The sequence below is a fragment of the Grammomys surdaster genome, unplaced genomic scaffold (assembly GCF_004785775.1).
Source record: "Grammomys surdaster isolate TR1022 unplaced genomic scaffold, NIH_TR_1.0 126133, whole genome shotgun sequence".
NCBI lineage: Eukaryota > Metazoa > Chordata > Mammalia > Rodentia > Muridae > Grammomys > Grammomys surdaster.
Genome location: NW_021620941.1, coordinates 5,591,490 through 5,611,164, shown reverse-complemented (window position 1 = coordinate 5,611,164; position 19,675 = coordinate 5,591,490). Strand labels below are relative to the sequence as shown.

The window sequence follows — 19,675 nt, the reverse complement described above, 5'->3', positions numbered from 1 at the left end:
CAACAGCCTTGTTGTCCTAGCGCTGCCTAGGTGGTGGAGTGGATACCATCTTGGTTTCCTACTGCCTTCTATACTGCCTCTTTTGCCTCTGCCTATACAGAAGACAGAATCCTGCTACCCTTACAGGAGATAAAGTAAAACCAAACTTGGGACAGAACATTTGAAATTTGTGCGTTACATTCTTTATCACTAGTTGGAAGAATCTGTTGTGACTTACTGGCAGTAAGTACAGGGATTAACCAGGTAACTGTGTTCTTCTCAAGTTGTCCTAAAGGTGGTGCCCCAAAGCTGTCTCTGAACCTGTTGTGGTGGGGTCCAGCTAGTCAGTGAGTATAGCAACCTTCACTAAGTGCTCTGCTCCACACCTCATCCTGTCACTGAGCAGAAATGGCCATGGTGATCTTACCTTCATTTATGAGCTTAATTTAATTTTAAAGAAGATAAAATCTATTTCTATTTTTAGTTTTAAGCTTTTTAAAAATATTCATTTATTTTATATGTAAATGTGTGTACCTGAGTGTATATATGTTGGCCAATTTCATGCAAGTGTCTGCAGAGGCTTGAAGGGGGCTTTGTGACCAAGAGTAAAAGATTTATTTGGTTTCTGTCTCTATAATGTAGACGCATGTACCCATTGTGTGATAGTGGAATCAGGAGCATTTGCAGTGACGGTTGTTGACATAGTGCAACAGAAGCAGTAGAGACTTTGCCTTTTTAAAGTGAAGCTTTAAAAACTGTCACAGATGTGTTTTGTAACGCTTTGGGGATGAGCTGCTTTCTATATGTAAATGTAAAGATAAGGGGACAGTTGCTCCACCTCCTAGCACTGAATTTGGCAGGTGTGTCTTAGTGGTCCTACTGTGCAACCACTTGTCTATTACCAGCAGCTTTTGTGTGTGCAGTAGGTGTGTCTGATGGATTTTAGTGTATGTTAAAACCTGAAACAATCCCTGGTTCACTTCGACTGTTGGACTGGTGACAGCCAGCTCTTCCAACTTCAGCCATTGATAGTGTCATGAAGAGAGGAGCATGTGCAGCTGTATTATGCAAACATCTCTTCTCCTTAGTAGAACAGGATTGAAGCAGTGTTAGCCAGCACCCAGGTGGACCCAGAGGTGGAGGGAATGACTGAGTAGCTGTGGTGATGGTCACAGAGCTACATTGGCTTCCTAAGCTTCTCCATAGAACTCCCCTCACTGTCAACAACACAGTCCTGCCAGCATAGGCTGCAATGAATGGGGTTCTCTGGCTTGTTTTCCTGCAGGTGTTTAGTTTTTGTGGTGTCATGGAAGAGTCATTTGTCACACTGTCCATACTCTCATTTTGCAGTCTGCTGGTGGCCCTAATGAAGAGCTGTGCAAGCCTTTAGCACATGTCCTGGAGCCCACACAGCGTGCAGTTGAGTGAGAGAATGGCCCAGCTAGCCAATGTTGGAGAGCTACTCTCCATGCTGGACTCTCCCACACTGGGTGTGCGGGACGACGTGACAGCCATCTTCAAGGAGTCCCTCAATTCTGGTAAGTAGAGAATTGTTCTCTCTTGATCTGGAGCTGTGTGGGTTGGGGCCTGAAGGCAAATGCTAGTTTTCATCTTTCTTTCTATCTCTTTTGAGACTTTGTTTCATTATGTATTCCAAACTAGCCTGGAACTTGTATAACTCCTGCCTCAGCCTTACAAATGCTGGGACTTCAGGTGGGTCCTCCATGCCAGTTTTAAACTGCTAGGCCAGTGTCTTAGTTAGAGTTTTATTGCTGTGAACAGACACCATGACCAAGGCAAGTCTTATAAATGACAACATTTAATTGGGGCTGGCTTACAGGTTCAGAGATTGAGTCCTGTATCCTCAAGGCAGGAACATGGCAGCACCCAGATAGGCATGGTGTAGGAGGAGCTGAGAGTTCTACATCTTCATCTGAAGGCTGCTAGCAGAAGACTGGCTTCCAGGTAGCTAGGATGAGGGTCTTAAAGCCCACGCCCACAGTGACACACTACTCCAACAGGGCCATACTTCCTAATAGCGCCATTCCTTGGGCCGAACATATACAAACCATCACATTCCACTCCTTGGCCCCCATAGGCTTGTTCAAACATATGAGTCTGTGGGGGCCATACCTAAACATAGCATAATGTAAAATACATTTTAGTGCAACTTCCAAAGTCCCCATAGTGCATAGCAGTCTTAACAGTGTTAAAAGTCCAAAGTTCAAAGTCTTTATTGAGATTCATCCAATCACTTAACTGTAATTCCTGAAGCAAGACAGGAAAGCAGCTGGACAAACTCCAAACTTTGCATCTCCATGGCTGAAGTCAAAGCAGTCTTCAGATCTCCAACTCCCTTTTCATCTTTGTTGACTGCAACAAACTTCTTTCTCCTGGGCTGGTTCCACTCCCTGTTGCAGCGTTCCTCAGCAGATATCCCATGGTTCTGGCATCTCAAACATCTTGGGGTCTCCAAGACAACTTCAGTATTATAGCTTCTGTTTTCAATGTCTGGGATCCACACATGCTCTTCTGGGCTCCTCCTAAGGGCTGGTGTCACTTCTCCAGCTCTCCCTCTGTAGCACTCTAAGCTCAGGTTAATCCACTCCACTGCTGCTGCTGTTCTTGGAGATCATCCCACGGTACTGGGTACTGGCATCTCCAATACACTGAGGTCTTCTGCTGCACCTAGGCTTCACCAATAGCCTCTTATAGGCTATCTTCATGGTGCCAAGCCTCAACTCCTTTGTGTGACCCCTTCAGTCCTGGGCAGTCAACTACAACTGAGGCTGTACCTTCACCAATGGCTTTCCATTGCCTCTCACAGTGCCAAGCCTCAGCTGCTCTCCCTGACCCCTTCATGCCTTCAAAACCAGTACTACCTGGGTGACTCTTACACATTACCAAGTACAGCTGCAGCACAAGGTACAACATTGTCTATCTCTGGAACACAGCTTCTTTGTGCTCTCAGAAAACACTCCCCAGAAGATTTCACCTCAGTGCTGCTGGTCTCTTCTTAATCACCACTAACTTCTTAGCTCCGCTAACCAGCATCAGTTGTCCCAGCAGTCCCTTCTATTCTGAACTCTAAAGCTAGAACCACATGGCCAAAGCTGCCGAGTTCTGCTGCTTGCTGGGGGCTGGAACATGGCCCCTTGTTCTATTATATTATCACCAGCTTTCTGTTTTCCAACTCCTTCACTGCCTAAGCTTGGTTGTCCTGGAACTTGCTCTGTAAATTGACCTTGAACTCAGAGATCTGCATGCTTGTCTCCTAAGCACTGGGAGTAAAGGTGTGGTCCACCAAGCCTGGATTTAAGTTTTTCTTCACCTAGAACTTAGTCTGTTCTAGGCTGGCCTTGAACTCAAGAGATCTGCTTGTCTTTGCCTCTTGGGATTAAAGACTTATAGTACCATGCCTAGACCTAAATTTAGCTGAGTGGGATCTTGCCCCAGGGTCACTACTCCCTTAATCCAATTTAAAATCCAATTTAAAATGTAAACACAAGGATTCCGCTCCATTTCACTTCCTGGTGCCCCTTTAATACTCAAACCACATATTTTATATTTTCCTTTCTCAGCTTGCTATGCTTGTTTAAAACACTCTTCATGAGACCTAACCAGAGAACAAAGTCTGTGATGGGCGTCTCTGAGACTTCCTGTGTCAGTGCAATTAATCTGAGTCTCTTCACCTCAGCCTCAGGCAGACTCTTCAGACAAGGGCAAAAAAGTAACCACATTCTTCACCAAAATACCACAGAAACAGAGGTTGGAGATTTAGCTCAGTGATATAGTGCTTGCCTAGCAAGCGCAAGGCCCTGGGTTTGGTCCTCAGCTTGGGGGTGGGGGGCAGTCTCTAGGCCACATATTGAAATTCTCCACTGAAACCTCTTAGGTCAGATCCACATATCCCTCTCAGTAACACAGTCTTCCATATTCTTACTAGAAGAGCCCATTAAGCCCCATTTAAAGGATTCCACAGCTTTCCAAATACAAAGTCCCAAAATCCACATTCTTCCAAATAAAATGGTTAGGCATATCACAGTAATGCCCCAGTCCCTGGTACCAACTTCTGTCTTATTTAGGGTTTTACTGCTGTGAACAGACACCATGACCAAGACAAGTCTTATAAATGACAGCATTTAATTGGAGGTGGCTTACAGGTTCAGAGGTTCAGTCCAGTATCATCAAGGCAGGCTTTTATTTTTGTTGTTGTTTTGGTTGTTTGGTTGTTTGTTTTGATTTGTTTTTCAAGATAGGGTTTCTCTGTGTATCCCTGGCTGTCTTGGAACTTGCTCCGTAGACCAGGCTGGTCTAGACATTGCTTTGTGCCCAGCTTTTTCTGTGTTCTGGGCATTTGAACGCAGGTCCTCGTGCTTGTGCAGCAGTACCCCCTGAGCCATCTATGGTAGCATTTCGTATGCTTTTGTGGTTATTTAGGCCAATAAACTTGGAGTCATCCGGTTAGTCTAATGAATTTAAAAAGGGCAAAACCAGTGCTACATGCCTTTGGTTAATATAAAAGGATGTCTTCTGACTTTTATGACAACCACTGAGAGAAAAGGAAGTTAAGTTTAATGAGTTGCTCTTTTTGTATAGAACGTGGGCCTATGCTTGTGAACACGTTGGTGGATTATTACCTGGAAACCAATTCTCAGCCGGTATTGCACATCCTGACCACCTTGCAGGAGCCACATGATAAGGTGAGTGCTGGTGGGTTAGCATGGCGGTCTGTGTATTGTCAGTCAAGCAAGGGTGGCCATGAGCCACAACAGTTCATCCACAGGTTAACCCTCAGAGGGGTAAAGTCTGGAAATTTACAAAATAGCATTGATTTCGGAGGCTTTTTACAGATCTTGCTCTTTAAAGAAATCTTATCTAGTACTATAGTAGATGAATGAGAGCTGAAATAAAGATCTTTAAGCTTTGAGTAGAGTTTTGAACTTACCAATAAGGGAACATCCCTGAGTGCAGCCAGATAGTCGTGCATTTGCAGATGAAGTTGCTCAGTCTAGGATTGCATGCTTTTTACATTGCCTGCTGTGGTCTTTACTCTGGGCCAGATTGCAACACCACAATGGCTTGTTTTATATTGAAGGCTAGAGCATATATGCTTGGGTGTTACAGTAGTAAGGGCCTTCCACAGACTGCTGTGGGTTTGTAACTTTGGGCTGTCTGCAAGGGTGGCGAGAGAGGCTGTAATACAGACGTGTTTCTCTTTAGGAGCCTTTTGTTCTCTTAAGGGATCCTTTTTCATACATTGCAGCTGTTCTCTCAGGCCAAATGAAGAAAACGTTCACTAATGTAGTTTTGAAATCTTGAATTGGGCTTATTGAGCCCTAGCCTTTCCAGGGTGAGCATATCTCCAGCCCATCTTTTGGTGCTTGTGTTAGAGGGAAGACTTGAGCCCTTGTAGTTCAGGTTATTAGTTTATGAGTTAACTTCATACTCTTCCAGGAAAATTTCTCTTGATGTTTTACATTTTCAGCACCTCTTGGACAAAATTAATGAGTATGTAGGCAAAGCTGCCACCCGTTTATCCATCCTCTCGCTACTGGGCCATGTTGTGAGACTGCAGCCATCTTGGAAGCACAAGCTCTCTCAAGCACCTCTTCTGCCTTCTTTATTGAAATGTCTCAAGGTAGGATATTTGTAAGGTTTTGAAGGAAATGCCTCTGTAAATATTGTTTCTGAAAGGTGACTTAATAAGCTTGCAGGAGTCAGCTCTTCCCTCTACCTTGTGAGTCTCAGGCATGGAGCTCGGGTGCCAAGCTCGGTAATGGACACCTTGATCCACTGAGCCACCTCCCCTGCCTTGGATTGATTTGTTTCTTTATTTATATTTTATGTGTATGTGTGAGTCCTGATATGTATTCCTGATTAATCTATATATTACTGTGGAACCAGGCTGTCTTTCAACTGGAGGCAATCCTTCTGCCATCGCCTTCCCGCTGTTAGAATTACAGGTGTTAGCCACCGTGTTTGGCCTATATTAGTCCTTTAAAAAATAGTGAATTGACCAGACAGTGGTGGCACATGCCTTTAATCCCAGCACTTGGGAGGCAGAGGCAGGCGGATTTCTGAGTTCGAGGCCAGCCTGGTCTACCGAGTGAGTTCCAGGACAGCCAGGGCTACACAGAGAAACCCTGTCTCAAAAAAACCAAAAAAAAAAAAAAAAAAATAGTGAATTGGACTGGGGATGTGGCTCAGTGTTAGAGCTCTTGCCTAGCATGCAGAAGGCCCTGGGTTTGGTTCCCAGTACTAGTAAGATAATAAACTGGTTCTCAGTGTGCAGTGTTCTTTAATCAGTTAACAGAGAGTCAGCATCTTAGAGTTAGCCAGATGGGCAAGGATAGCACTGTCCTTGGCCCTGGGCCCTGTGCCCTGTGTCCTGTGCCCTATGTCCTGTGTCAGCTATCTCTTACACTGTCATCCAGGGACTAGGATAGGGGTCTTTCTTGAGGCTTTGGAATTGAGGAGTTTCAAGCCAAGTTAAACCATCTCTCAGATGAGAAATGGTCCCTCAGTCTTACCACAATGGCAACAGGGCTCAGTGCTTCTTTTTGCTAAGTCTATTTCAGTGCTATCCATCAAATTCTTAGGGGTCAGGAAATGACCACAAGAGAGGCTTCAGATCTGTGACCTCAGGATTTGGACCCTCATCCCAGTGCTGAGTCTCACGTCGCCCTTCCCTTCTGCAGATGGACACTGATGTTGTGGTCCTCACAACTGGGGTCTTGGTGTTGATCACCATGCTACCAATGATCCCGCAGTCAGGAAAGCAGCACCTTCTCGACTTCTTCGACATCTTTGGCCGTCTCTCGTCATGGTGCCTGAAGAAACCAGGTATAGCTCCAGTGTCCTCATCAGGCTTCTCAAGGGAATGTTGTCCTTAGTGTTAGCAGCCATGCGCTATGCGTGAAGGAAGGATATTTGGTATTCACTCCATAGAAGAGAAAACATGTGGATGCTCATTGCAGAGCACATAGAAGTGGGGCTGGTGAGACACTATCTTTATGTTGTTGGTCAGAAAGGATTGTCAGAGAAACTGGGAGACAGGATGTACAACTTCCTGAATCTCATTAGTAAAACTGAGTCACAACCTCTACCTCTGGGTGGTGTACAGCCTAGCTTACAAAATGCTTGTGTCCTGTGCTGATGTTTACAGCCCCAGTGTCACAGCTTCAGTTGTGAGAACATATTGGTTGTAGGTGGAGGAGGAGGAAGAGACCACCTCTAGTGTTCTCACTAAGACACATCTGTCCAGTGTATGGGGTTTTTCCCATAGTAGATCATATCAGCAGGCAGTATAGCCCCTCAGAGTGATTCAGAAGCTGTCAGCCTGTGAACTGCAGGATTTTCTGGTAATCCTAGCATGAAATATTCATATTAGAAGATGAAATATGTATGGTCTGTCAGGGGACTGCTGCAGCTTTCTGCACAGAGGCCATTGAGCATCAGCCTGGTTATGCCCTCTTGGGAGAAAGAAAACTTGTAGAGAACTGGCGTTTCCATAGGGTCTTGATAAGGCCAGATTAATAGAGTCATCCAAGCAGCATAACTAAGTTTCCCATTATAGTGCTTCCTCTCTAGTTATAAAAGTTTCTTACATGCTTGCTCTTATATGTGTATGTTATACCTAATACATGTGTAGCACTGGGCGAGAGGAAGAGCCCCTTTTCAAGACACATGCTGAGTCAAGCTAGAAATGTCACTGCAGACTGTAGGGAGAGTGACCGTGATGCAGAGGCAGCTCAGTTTGGAGAGGAGGAGGAAGGCAGAGATGAGTAAATGCCCTTCTAGGTCGTATGAAGCAGGTTGGCGTTTACCTGAAGGATCTCCTGATAGGTTTTGAACAACGGTATGTGGTATATCCAGATGTACACCTGCCTTACCTTCCTGGAACTCAGTAGGAGAGGTTTAGAGAGAATGCATGCTGGCATTGTCAGGTTTGTGTCTGTCCAGATGAGCCTACTGTCACTGGTTTCCTTCCCTAGGCCATGTGACAGAAGTCTACCTGGTCCATCTCCACGCCAGTGTTTATGCCCTCTTTCATCGCCTTTATGGGATGTACCCTTGTAACTTCGTCTCCTTCCTGCGTTCTCACTATAGTATGAAGGAAAACGTGGAGACTTTTGAAGAAGTGGTCAAGGTGAGTTCAAAACAACAAAACAACAACCTGCCCATTTATTTGATCCTTAGAGCTTTCAGAGAGGTATTTTTTTATAGCTTTTATATTATATGACAGGGAAAATTTGAGAAGAAATCCTTGACACCTACACTTCAAACCTAGGTAGCCACTAGTCGTCTTTCTGACTCCCAAGTGAAGAGCTGCTTGTTTGTGCATTTGATATACATGGGTCAAGCAGTGTGTGGTCTCTTGTGGTGGGCTTCTCACCTTATTTCAGGGTTCACCTGTGTTGTAACATGTATCAGTCCTGCATTCCTTTTTGTTGTCAAATAATGTTCCATCATGTGGATTTGCCACACAACTTCACATCTATAATTTGTCAACCCAAACTTTTCTAGCCAATGATGGAGCATGTGCGAATTCACCCGGAGTTAGTGACTGGATCCAAGGACCATGAACTGGACCCTCGAAGGTACAGAAACTAAATTAGTGACAGAATTTTTGAGTCTCTTAAGAGATTGACAATGTGATGTACAGATCCCTATGGGAATACAGGGAATTCCACTTGCATAAGGGGCTGGAACCTTGCTTGCATCTAAAACATTCTCCTTACAGAGAGCTACTGACTGTGTGAGCACAGCAGAGGCGGTGGAAGCTACTCCCTATCCCCTGAAGCCCAGTAATGCTTGCTTTTTGGTATTTGAGTGGGTTGGGAAGTTAATTGGGAAGCCAAAAACTAGATTACAGAGAGGCCAGATTGGGAGTTATGAGTCTCCATGGGTCCGTTTCTCCTTAAGCATTGCCAGGTGTCTGATTCCTCCCTTCCCAATCACCATGGGCCCTGCAGGAATTTCCAGGTGTTTCCTGAGAAGCTACTGGATCTGCTGAGTTGCAAGAAGCACAGCTCCTTCTGCCTGTCAGACAGATTTATGATTCCCAGTGAGGGGATGGAAGCTTTTGGGGAAAAACTGAGCTAGGGGTATCAGTCTCTGCAATCTTAAAAAGACTGGCTTATGCCTGATAACACTTATAAAGTTGTGCCTCTACAATCAACTTTAGTGGTCCAGCCTCAGTCAGCTTAAAGCAAGCTGTAATAACACACAAACATGTTAGTTCTGTCTTAGAAGCTCCTCCTCCCTGCTCCCTGTCCACCTCAGAAGCAGCTGCTGCCTTGCCTTTGTACTTACTGTTCTTTCTGTAGTTTACCATATCTGTGGCTTGTTTTGAGAGCTGATTTCTGTTAGATGCAGGCTTGCGGAAGATGAGGATAGGAGTGTTGTCAGCCTTGATGGGCCTGGCCTCACCTTCTTTAAGTGTGCTTTCAGGGGAGTCATTGCAAGAGGTTACAAGTGAGGCCTGGGAAGCATAGGCTATCCCTGTGTGTGTCTCCCAAAGCTGCTCATGAGGGCTGTTCTGGCTGCTCTAGTATTAGGGTCTGTGAAGAATCCTTCTGTGGAGTAAAGCAAATGCTGATGGTGGGAGTGAGCTTCCTCAGTGTGTAGCAAGACAAGTTTTCTCAGATTACTGGATGCTGTCCCTTGTTTAAAAGGGTATAGGGACAGTAAGAACCTTACAGATATACTGTAACATGCTTCTCTTTTGGCAGGTATGTTCTGGACTAAACTGGCTGCAACCTAGCTTTTGGGTTGTTCTCCTGAACTATTGCTTGGCCTCTTTCCTGGGCACCATCTCCCATTTCCTGCATTTTCTATCTTTCTTTTTGTTTGTGTGTGTTGGCAGTTGTGCACACATATGTGAACATGTGAAGGCCAGAAGTGGGTGTCTTCCTCAATCCATTCTCCATCTTATTTTTGAAGCATGGTCTTCCACTGAATCTGGACCCCACTGTATTTTGCTTTTTTTTATTTTCCTTTGGTGGTAGATGTGGGTTCTGGGGATTGTACAAGCACTTTTACTTTACTTTTCTGACTGGGCCATCTCCCAGCCCCTCACTTTGATTGTGCTGTACTGTATCTTCTAGCCCTTAGGAAGGATGCTGTTGACTTGGTTGGGTGTGAATGCTGAGCTGAGAGTCAGTCTCCTTCAGAGACTGGAGGCAGAACCCATTGCCATTTTGCTGACAGTTTTGATGGTACATTTTCCTCCACGTAGGCTGGCAGAATATATCTCTGTTGGCATGATATTCTGAGGTTTCCTTGTGATGCACCTTGGTGTGGATCTATTGTTCAACATACAAACTTTTAAGCCTTAGGAAATTTTCTTTACTGTTTTGGGAGTGGCTTTCCCCCTCTGGTTGTCTGTCTTTTCTACACTCCCTGTGGTAACATCAGAACCTGTTTTTCCACTCTGTTTTTAGTCTACTCCCTAGGCGTCCTTGTCGTTGGTTCAGCCTTCCCCCATTAGTTATTCCCATTGTTGTGCCTTTCACCTGAGTGCTCTCTTTAGTTTGCAGAGTGCTCGTCTTTAGTCTTCTAGCTTTGTCTCTTGGATACAGTGTCTTTTTTATTTTCCCTTTATGGTCTATTTCTTCTAAGCCCCTCCCTTCATTTACTTGTTTTGATTTGTCCGTTTTAAGTCTTTGAGGCTTTTCATAAAGCTTTAGTGATTCTCTTGTGCTTGGGTGGGAAGACAGGAACTCTGCTTGTGCGGTTGAGCATCTTAATCTAGAGCATTTCTGTGTGGATCTGAGCATCTACGGGTGGATACCAACAATGGAATTGTGTTGTGAGCTTTTGGACCTCTAAGGGTTGTTGAGTATATGGTAGCTGACTGGTAGCTTGTATTTGTTTGTTTGTTTGTTTATTCCTTAAGCTTTGGCTTAGGACTTTGCTTCTGAGGTTGGTCATACCAGTTACTACCTGTCTGCTACTCTCCAGATTTAGATACTGTGCTCTCTGTCTTCTTTTTCTCCTGTGCTTTGTATTTGAAAATAGGTCTTTATTATAGATGGTGGAACGTCAGGAGATTGTACAGTGGGGTGAAAGTGTTCAGTTAGCCGTATTAGCTTAAGACTTTGCCTCTCAGTAGTGGCACATAGCACCTTCATTGCTTGGGGCTGTGGACCATCTGGTCTTTTAAGGAGGCTCTGTCTGCTTTGGTGAGGAAAGGGTGCCAGGAAGAAAGCATTGACAGCAAAGTCATAGAGCAGCCAATTGTGCATGGTTATGTGGGGCCAGGGTGACACAGTAAAAGGCATTCTGACATGGAAGAAATCTCTTGAAATTAAAATGAACTCCCAAATAAGTATTTCAGCTAAGGAACTGGAGTAGAGCTAAGACTGGCTCAGTTGAACAGAAGGCAGAGCAGGTGACAGAACAGATTTAGAATTTTGGGTAGAGCCCAGTAGCCAATAAAAACACCTGTAAAAGGAGAAGAAGACACTTCAACAAGAGAACTTGTGAAAGAAATTTCCTGAAGTTGAAGCTTTTAGATTGATGGTCAAGTGCACAGCTGCATTAGTGCACAGAATGAATGAGCGCTGCCCAGCCTCAGCTTTGTGAGAGAGACTGCAGGACACGGAATGAACGCTGCCCAGCCTCAGCTTTGTGAGATTGCAGGACATTAGAGGAGTATACCTTTCAGAGAGTAGGAAGATAAAAATACCCAGACACTTAATAAGAACCAGAAGTGAGGATAGTGTTAGCTTCTCAACTCCTTCAAGAAGGTTCCAGATTGGGGGTGGGGGGTTGCGGCTGGAGAAATGGCTCAGTGGTTCAGAGCTCTGACTCCTCTTCTAGAGGTCCTGAGTTCAATTCCCAGCAACCACATGGTGGCTCACAGCCATCTGTAATGGGATCTGATGTGTCTGAAGACAGCTACAGTGTACTCATATAAAATAAATAAATACATCTTTTAAAAAAAAGAAGAAGAAGAAGGAAGAGGAAGAGGAGGAAGAGGAGGAGGAGGAGGAGGTTCCAGGTTAGAGTTCTGTGGTGTGGGGCTCTTTTAGACAAGCCAAGACTTGGAGTTTTCAAAGTTACCCCATTGCATCCCCAGCTGTCTATGGGAGAATGTTCTACCAAATGAGCCTCAGAAGGGTGGGGCTGAATGTATGCTGGTCAAAGAGGTGTCAGAACACTGAGCCAAAGACTGATGAAGCTCCAGAAGAGAGCTCAGTGGGGAGAGGGAACTAACTGGTAGATTCTGTGTTTCATTACATGAAAGAAACAGTGGGCATCGGTCCAAAGTGGCCAGAGTAGTTCAGTTAGCATTGGACACATCTCTAACTGGGAGAAGGGAACAGTGCCAGGTCATACCACATGAGAAACTGTATCAGAGCCCTCCAGCTCTGCTGGGATTGGTGTTTACATAGTCTTAATAATTGTTTAACTCAATTTTGGAAGAAAAGAGAAAAAGAAAAGAGTTAACTTGAGGAGGAGGGAAAGAATGTATGACAATGATCCTGGTCCTCAGTGCAAGTTAATAAATGAGAAGCATAGAGTGCATTTGCTGAACTTTGAAGAGTTGGGGAAGCAATTCAGCTAGCAGAGCTGGAGGCAGTAGCCAGAGTAATCACAGAGAACAGTGCAAGGCACCTGTAGCCTGCCACTGACTTGTTTCTGGTTTTTGAGACAAGGTCTCCCCATATAGTCCAGGTGGGCCTTGCCTGCACAGTCTCCTGTCTCCATCATAGGCACTGGGATCATAGGCTGTGGGGACTGTAAGCTGCCATACTTCAGTGACTCTGAGATGCCATCAAATGCACAATACACTTATTTTATGTGGATCTGAGATGAATGCCAGCTAAACAAATGTGTAGCTGATAAGACTGTAGTTTGGAATTTTAGAGACATTAAAATATAAACAGTCTATTTAAGCCAGGGACGGTGGTACACGTATTAACTCCCAGCACTCGGGAGGCAGAGGCTGGGGGATCTCTGAGTGTGAGGCCAGCCTGGTCTACAGAGTGAGTTCCAGGACAGCCAGGACTACACAGAGAAACCCTGTCTCTCGAAAACTAAATACAAAAAAATTTTAATACATTTTTTTAAAAATATCAAGGAGATACAGTGCATGTTTTACTTGATCTTTAAATAAAACATTTAGAGCCAGTAAGATGACTCAGTGGCTGAAAGCATCAGCTGCCCAGCCTGAAGCCCTGAAGCCACATGGTGGAAGGAGAGCCCACTCCCACAGGGTGTCCTCTGGCCTCTTCAGGTGCACGATACTACATGCAAAAGAATTGTAACAATATTTAACTGGATGTTTTTCTAGTGTGTGTAATACTCGGAGTTCACCCCCCAGCACAGCAAACATAAGTAAAATATCTAATGTAATCCTCTTTTGTGTTTATTTACTTATTGTCTCTGTCTGTGTGTGTGCATGCATGCATGAGCCATGTGTGTGTAGGTCAGTGGACAGCTTATTGGGATCATTTTCTGTTTCTGTCATGTGGTGGGTTCCTGGGGTTAAACTTGGGCAGTCAGGATTGGCAGCAGATGTCTACCTGCTAAGTCCTCTTGACAGCCATGTAGCTCTTTTTCTTTTTATAAGGAATCTTATTTCCTTTACTAAAATTAATCTTTTGAATATGTGTGTCCTGACTTGCTCCTCACTTAATCACTGTGTAGTGACGCTGAGGGTGTGGAAAGAGGAGCCTTCCCACTGCACTGCCATGCAGATGTCTTAAGTATTGAGAACCCAAGGGACTTGGGCAAGGGCTTGAAATACTTGCCACTCAGGGAAGCTGTCCTGTGCTCTGGTAGTGGCCCATGCACCCTCCCTAGGTGTTTGTAGGTCACATGCATTGTGAAGAGAGCCCACACAGTGTTCCTAGTGCTGTTGCCCTCCTCCCTGTGGGTATGACAGGGGACAGGTGTCCTCTCAGAAAGGCCAAGAACTCAGCCACAGACAGTACAGCTCTGCTGTACAAGCAACTTTGTGCTTGAGCCGTGTACACAGTCTAAGTGTCCTTTTGGTTTGGGGGCATCTGTAGAACATTTGGCAGACCCTGAAGAGATAAAAGAGAAAGCAAGAGAATAAATGTTGTCTGTAACTCCAGGTTTTTAGAGTGCTGGAGATTAAACACAGGCCTTGCAGATGTTGGGCAAACATCTATGCAGCTATAGTCCAACCTGTTTGGGGGGGCCATGTGTATGTGGGGGTCAGAGGGCAACTTTTCAGGGGTCACTTCTCTCACTGTGTTTTGAGGCAGAGTCTTTGCAGGTTTTTGTCACTAGGACACTGGCCCTGAGCTTCTGGTGGAGTCTCCTGTCTCTCTCTCCCATCTTGCTATGGGACTGCTGGGATCAGAGTTGAATGCTACCACATCTGGGTTTTTATGTGGGAACCAGGGGTCAGACGCAGCACTACCAGGTTTTTTTGTGAGGTAACTGCTCTTACCTGCCAAGGAACTTCCCAGCCCCTCTAGTTCTCTGAATGTCAACATTATCAGTCTATTTGTGGGCACTTATCAGAGCAGTTTTGTATTTTCGTTCTCATTTAAGATAGTCTAGAGTAATTAGACAGCCCATTGGTTTTTAAGTAACCTGCTGCTAAGTCTGAGGCCCTGTTCAATCCCTAGGAGTTAATGATGGGAGGAGAGAACTGCCTCCCATGAGCTGTCCTCTGCTCTCCTCATGTCTTGCTGTAGCATTGCTTCCAAATAAACAAATAAAATGAAAAAAGAACTCTTTTAAAAAGAGATTATATTCTAGGCAGGTGCATCCTAGCACTTATTATTGTCATAAATTCAAGGACAGCCTGGGCTACAGAATGAGTTTCAGGAGAGCCAGGACCATAGAGTGAGACCTTGTCTTAAAAAACATAAGACAAAAAACCCAAACAAACAAAAAGATGGTGAGAGTCCTTCAGTATATGAAGGTATAATTTTTAAAATTGCCTTCAGTGAGGTATATGGTTTACACAATAAAATTAGTTTTGTTAAGTTTTGACAACAGCTGTGACCACAGTAAAGAAGATTTCCAAGGCCCACAGCAGCAATTAGTCTGTTGAGAGCCTGCTGCTCACGATGTTGTATTGACCGCCCTGCTGGAGGACAGCTCCCTTTGGCTGGCTTTTTTTCTGTTAAAGTTGTGCTGTGGGCAGCACTGTCTCTTGTGGTTCTATAGGATTGGCTGGAGGTGGGCCTGAGGCTCACATGGAGAAACCTTAACAGTGCTTTACATGCCCTTTCGTCTTAATTGGTTACATATTAATCCTAACCCAGGGATGTGTGAGAAGAACCCTAGGCTTTGGTTGGAGACCTTAGGTCAGCCCAGCAACTTGGTGCCTTCTAGCTCCTCTATTCCCTGATTACCTTTGTTCCAAAGCAGATATCCCGAGAGCCATCTGTGTAGTTTAAGAGGCTATTCTTTGTCTCTGTTGGTGATAGTTTTTTCTCTCAAATTAGTTTCGTTAACATGATTAAACCATGTTAACTAGGAGAAGTGGCTTGTTAACTGATGGCTAATTTTTATTCTAGTGCTGTCTCCTGCCTGGGTTGGCATGGTTCTGCCTCATTCTTTGCTAGTCACAGTTCAGTGGCTGCCACTGAGCTGGCCTCTTGATTGAACTGATGTTCTTAGATGGATTATGCGTGCCTTTCTTGACTTGTGCTGTCTTTTCTAGGTGGAAGACATTGGAAACTCATGATGTTGTAATAGAGTGTGCCAAAATCTCTCTGGACCCTACAGAAGCCTCGTATGAAGATGGCTATTCTGTATCTCACCAGCTCTCTGCCTGCTTCCCTCACCGTTCAGCTGATGTTACCACCAGCCCTTATGTGGACACACAGAATAGCTATGGTAAAAAAGCATCTTTGGGCCGGGCAGTGGTAGCGCACGCCTTTAATCCCAGCACTTGGGAGGCAGAGGCAGGCGGATTTCTGAGTTCGAGGCCAGCCTGGTCTACAGAGTGAGTTTTAGGACAGCCAGGACTACACAGAGAAACCCTGTCTCGAAAAAAACAAAAACAAAAAAGCAGAAAAAAAAAGCAGCTTTGGTCTTCTGTGTTTGCAACTTCATCTTTTATACCTAGGGACTTCTGAAATGCATCAGAATTTGCTTCTGTTTTGTTTGAATTATTTTCTATCTTTCAAGTTTATCTGCTCTCACTGTCTTACCTAATAACATAGCAGATCCCCAGACTAGTCCACAGCACATAGCACAGTAAGGGTCCAAGTGCTTACAGATGGTCCCTGTGTCACAGGAGACTCAATCTTAGTGCTTCCACTGGGGTGCCACAGACTCTAGACTAACATGGTCTGAGAGTCTGAATGCACAGGACTTCTTGGCTTTAGCTAGAGTGGAGGCTGCACATCAGACTGTCCAATGTAGTGTGGCCTTTAAATTATCCTGATACATAAGAGTCATGCCTACCTGAACTTTTAACTTCCAAAGCTATTTAAAGAATCTTTAAAGGCTGGAACACTTAGAAGGCAGAGGCAGAGGATCTCTGAGTAAAGCCCAGCATGGTCTTTGTAGCCAGTTCTAGGCAGTCAGGGAAATACAGTAAAACCCTGTCTCAAAAAACAAAACAAGAAAACTCCACCAGAGTCTCTAAATGTGTTCCTAGGGATGCCTCAGCACGTAGGGTTTTAAACAGAGAGTTGAATGTTATCAGATGGTCTAGAGGATTGTGCTTGTTTATCAGAGTGACCCGGCACCGTGTACTTACCCCTGCCTCCTTCCCTTTCATTTCAGGGGGCTCTACTTCCACCCCTTCCTCCACCTCTCGGCTGATGTTCAGTCCACCTGGACAGCTACCTCAGAATTTAAGTTCCCTATCCACACGGCTGGTACCTGAGCCGCTGCAAGTACGGTGCCACTCAGCACGCCTTCTCCTCCTCTGCCTCCTGGTGAAGTTGGGCAATTGGTCAGGATTTAATATGTAATGGGGAAATTGCACACACAGTGTGAGTTTCAGGAGGGCCCTTTAAGGGCCTTTGACATGAGCAGACAAAGCCACTGGTGCCATGAAGTACCTCGGAGTCCAGACCCTTGAAATGCAACTTGTCTCGTGATAAAGATTTCACAACATGCTACTTGTAGTTGAGAATGCTGCCTCTAAACTTAACACTGACTGGAACCCTGTGCAGGCCTTGTGCTCCTGTGTGATGCTGCTGTTCTGATTTGACTTGTAGGCTAGTCTTTGGAGCCCATCTGCCATCTGTGGGATGACCACTCCTCCTACGTCTCCTGGAAATGTCCCAGCTGATTTGTCACATCCATACAGTAAAACCTTTGGTATCACCGGTATGTAGGTCCTCGGTGGACTTGATTGCTTGGTTTAGGCCTGTGTTTTGTGACTTTGGAGGCCATGTAATAAACTTGTTTTTGAAATTTAGTATCAGTTTCTGGGCTTCTCAGAAAGAGTAAAGAAGCAGACAGACACTGAGGCTGATCTGGATTCTGAGAAGTTAACTGGATCACTACAGTATGTGTAGTGGCCGCAGTGCGAGGGAAACAACAGCTTTTTTTTGGGGGGGGGGGGCTCAGCCTTTCTATGTATTGTCTTTGTCTCTGAGCAGGTGGAAAAGGAACTCCTTCGGGAACCCCAGCGACCTCTCCTCCTCCAGCCCCGCCTTGTTCCCAAGATGACTGTGTGCACAGTCCAGCCTCTCAGGCCTCAGCCACACCCCCCAGGAAGGTGAGTGCCAGGCCTGAGATGCCAGTGCACACACAGGTCACTTTGTGAAGCCTCGTTACTGCCAGGTACAGGCTTGGCCCAGATGGATGGAACTGAATCATAATAACTGAAAATAGATGCCACCAGTTCTCATGATATGACTGCTAACCACGGGGTCTTCAGTGGATTAGACCAGCTTTCAAATCAGCGTGGACCACTGGGTGCCCTTCTCATGGTCTTGACAGGACAGACAGTAGTAACATACTGACCCCTTAGTATAGATCAAGTTACAGACCATGCTCTCAAGGTATTGTATCTTCCCTAACCTGCTTTTAGCGTAGAAATAGAAGGGGAAGTGAGAAGCATGATTCCACAGCAAGAAGCAGAAATGGTGAGTTTTCATTAAACCTGAACCTTGAAATTCTGTACATACCCATAGAGGATGTAGCTGGGCATTGTGGCACATGTTTAATCCGGGCTCCAGAGGCTAAGGCAGAAGGATTATGAATTCAAGGCTAGTCTAGAAGCAGTGAGACCCTGTCTCAAAAGAACAAACAAATGAACAAAATAAAAAACTTATTCCAACATGACTTATCAAGCACACTGCAGGATAAGGGGATCCTGCCTTGTAGCAGTTGGAGTGGGAGCTGAACTGGCTGCTTTTTTTCTATGGAACATGATTTATCTGAAAGACAACTGATGGACAGATGGTTTATTCAGACCTGAATATTTAACAGAAATTTTCCTTTTAATTGATTTTTTTTCAGATTCAGTACAGGCTGATGGATTTCATTATGGCATTTTCATTCTTATGTGTACCTTGCTCATATTTTCTTCTACCTGTGATAGTTTTCTTTTTTTTTTTTAAAGATTTATTTATTTATTATATATGAATACACTGTAGCTGTCTTCAGACACACCAGAAGAGGGCATCAGATCTCATTACAGATGGTTGTAAGCCACCATGTGGTTGCTGGGATTTGAACTCAGGACCTCTGGAAGTGCAGTCAGTGCTCTTAACCACTGAGCCATCTCTCCAGCCCCCCTGTGATAGTTTCTTAAATGATAAACCAACTCTGTCACTTCAAGGTAAACAGCTGACAGTAACTACAGTCAAGTTTAAAATCCACCTTGCAAGTGAAAATAGGTCATTTAAAAAGCTTGTGCCTATTTGAAGCCACCCTGGTCTATAGAGTGAGTTCCAGAACATCCAGAGCTACACAGAGAAACTCTGTTTGAAAAAAACCCTAAAAAACTTGTGCCTGTGCATCTGTGGCCTGTCATGATGGTACAAGCCTTTAGCTGCAACATTTGGGAGGCAGAAGCAGGTGGATCTCTGAGTCTAGCTACAGAGTGAGTTCCAGAACAGCCAGGGTCACACACAGCCCTGCCTCAAAACAGACAAAACAACAACAACAAAAATGTGGTGCTTGCCGTCAGTGCTAATTGCGTAAGCATTGAAGATCCAAGCTCAGGTTCCAGTACCCATGTAAAAAGCAAGATGTTGCTGAGCAGGCCTGTGTCCCCCAGCCCTACTGTTGAAGGTGGGGGATCACTGGGGCTTACTGGCTACCATCTAAGCTCCAGGTTAAGTGAGGGACCCAGGCTTGAGAAGGCAGCAGAGAATGATAATGCAGGACACTGACATCCTCTTGCCTCTGAACCCTGTGCATACGCACACAAAGAACAAATACACAGTAGAAAGAGTTTGTGTTTTTAGGTTCCACACTATAGCTATGGTTAGAAACCATAAGATGTAATATTCATTTTACTGTTAGATATCTGTAAAGACCCTGATTTTCTTACATTTCAGCCAAAGTAACACACAAAAGCATATCAGGAGTAAAATGTAGGCATATTCAACTGGTTTTAATTAATCAAAATTATTAAAAGGGAGTGTAAAAATGTGTCAGTTTTAAGTATTGTTTTAAAAAATGCAATTTTTCCTAAAACTATGCTATATGTATTAACATGACATAGTTGTATTTTTAAGTTAATAAGTTTTCTTTAATTTCTGTTTCAATTTCATATGAAACA

At 44.6% G+C, this 19,675-nt stretch overlaps 1 protein-coding gene across 4 annotated transcripts in view; it reads left to right on the top strand.

Annotated features, from left to right (window-relative positions):
- Tsc1 (TSC complex subunit 1) overlaps positions 1-19,675 on the top strand; it is a 50,625-nt gene that overhangs the window by 14,642 nt on the left and 16,308 nt on the right. For all 4 annotated transcript variants that reach the window (XM_028756973.1, XM_028756975.1, XM_028756976.1 and 1 more), the window contains 10 exons: positions 1,330-1,517; positions 4,579-4,682; positions 5,468-5,620; positions 6,681-6,825; positions 7,977-8,131; positions 8,509-8,582; positions 15,641-15,816; positions 16,714-16,826; positions 17,154-17,265; positions 17,541-17,659. In XM_028756973.1, coding sequence (XP_028612806.1) covers positions 1,373-1,517; positions 4,579-4,682; positions 5,468-5,620; positions 6,681-6,825; positions 7,977-8,131; positions 8,509-8,582; positions 15,641-15,816; positions 16,714-16,826; positions 17,154-17,265; positions 17,541-17,659 — 1,296 coding nt within the window. In that variant the 5' untranslated portion in view covers positions 1,330-1,372. The remainder of the gene's footprint in view (positions 1-1,329; positions 1,518-4,578; positions 4,683-5,467; positions 5,621-6,680; positions 6,826-7,976; positions 8,132-8,508; positions 8,583-15,640; positions 15,817-16,713; positions 16,827-17,153; positions 17,266-17,540; positions 17,660-19,675) is intronic.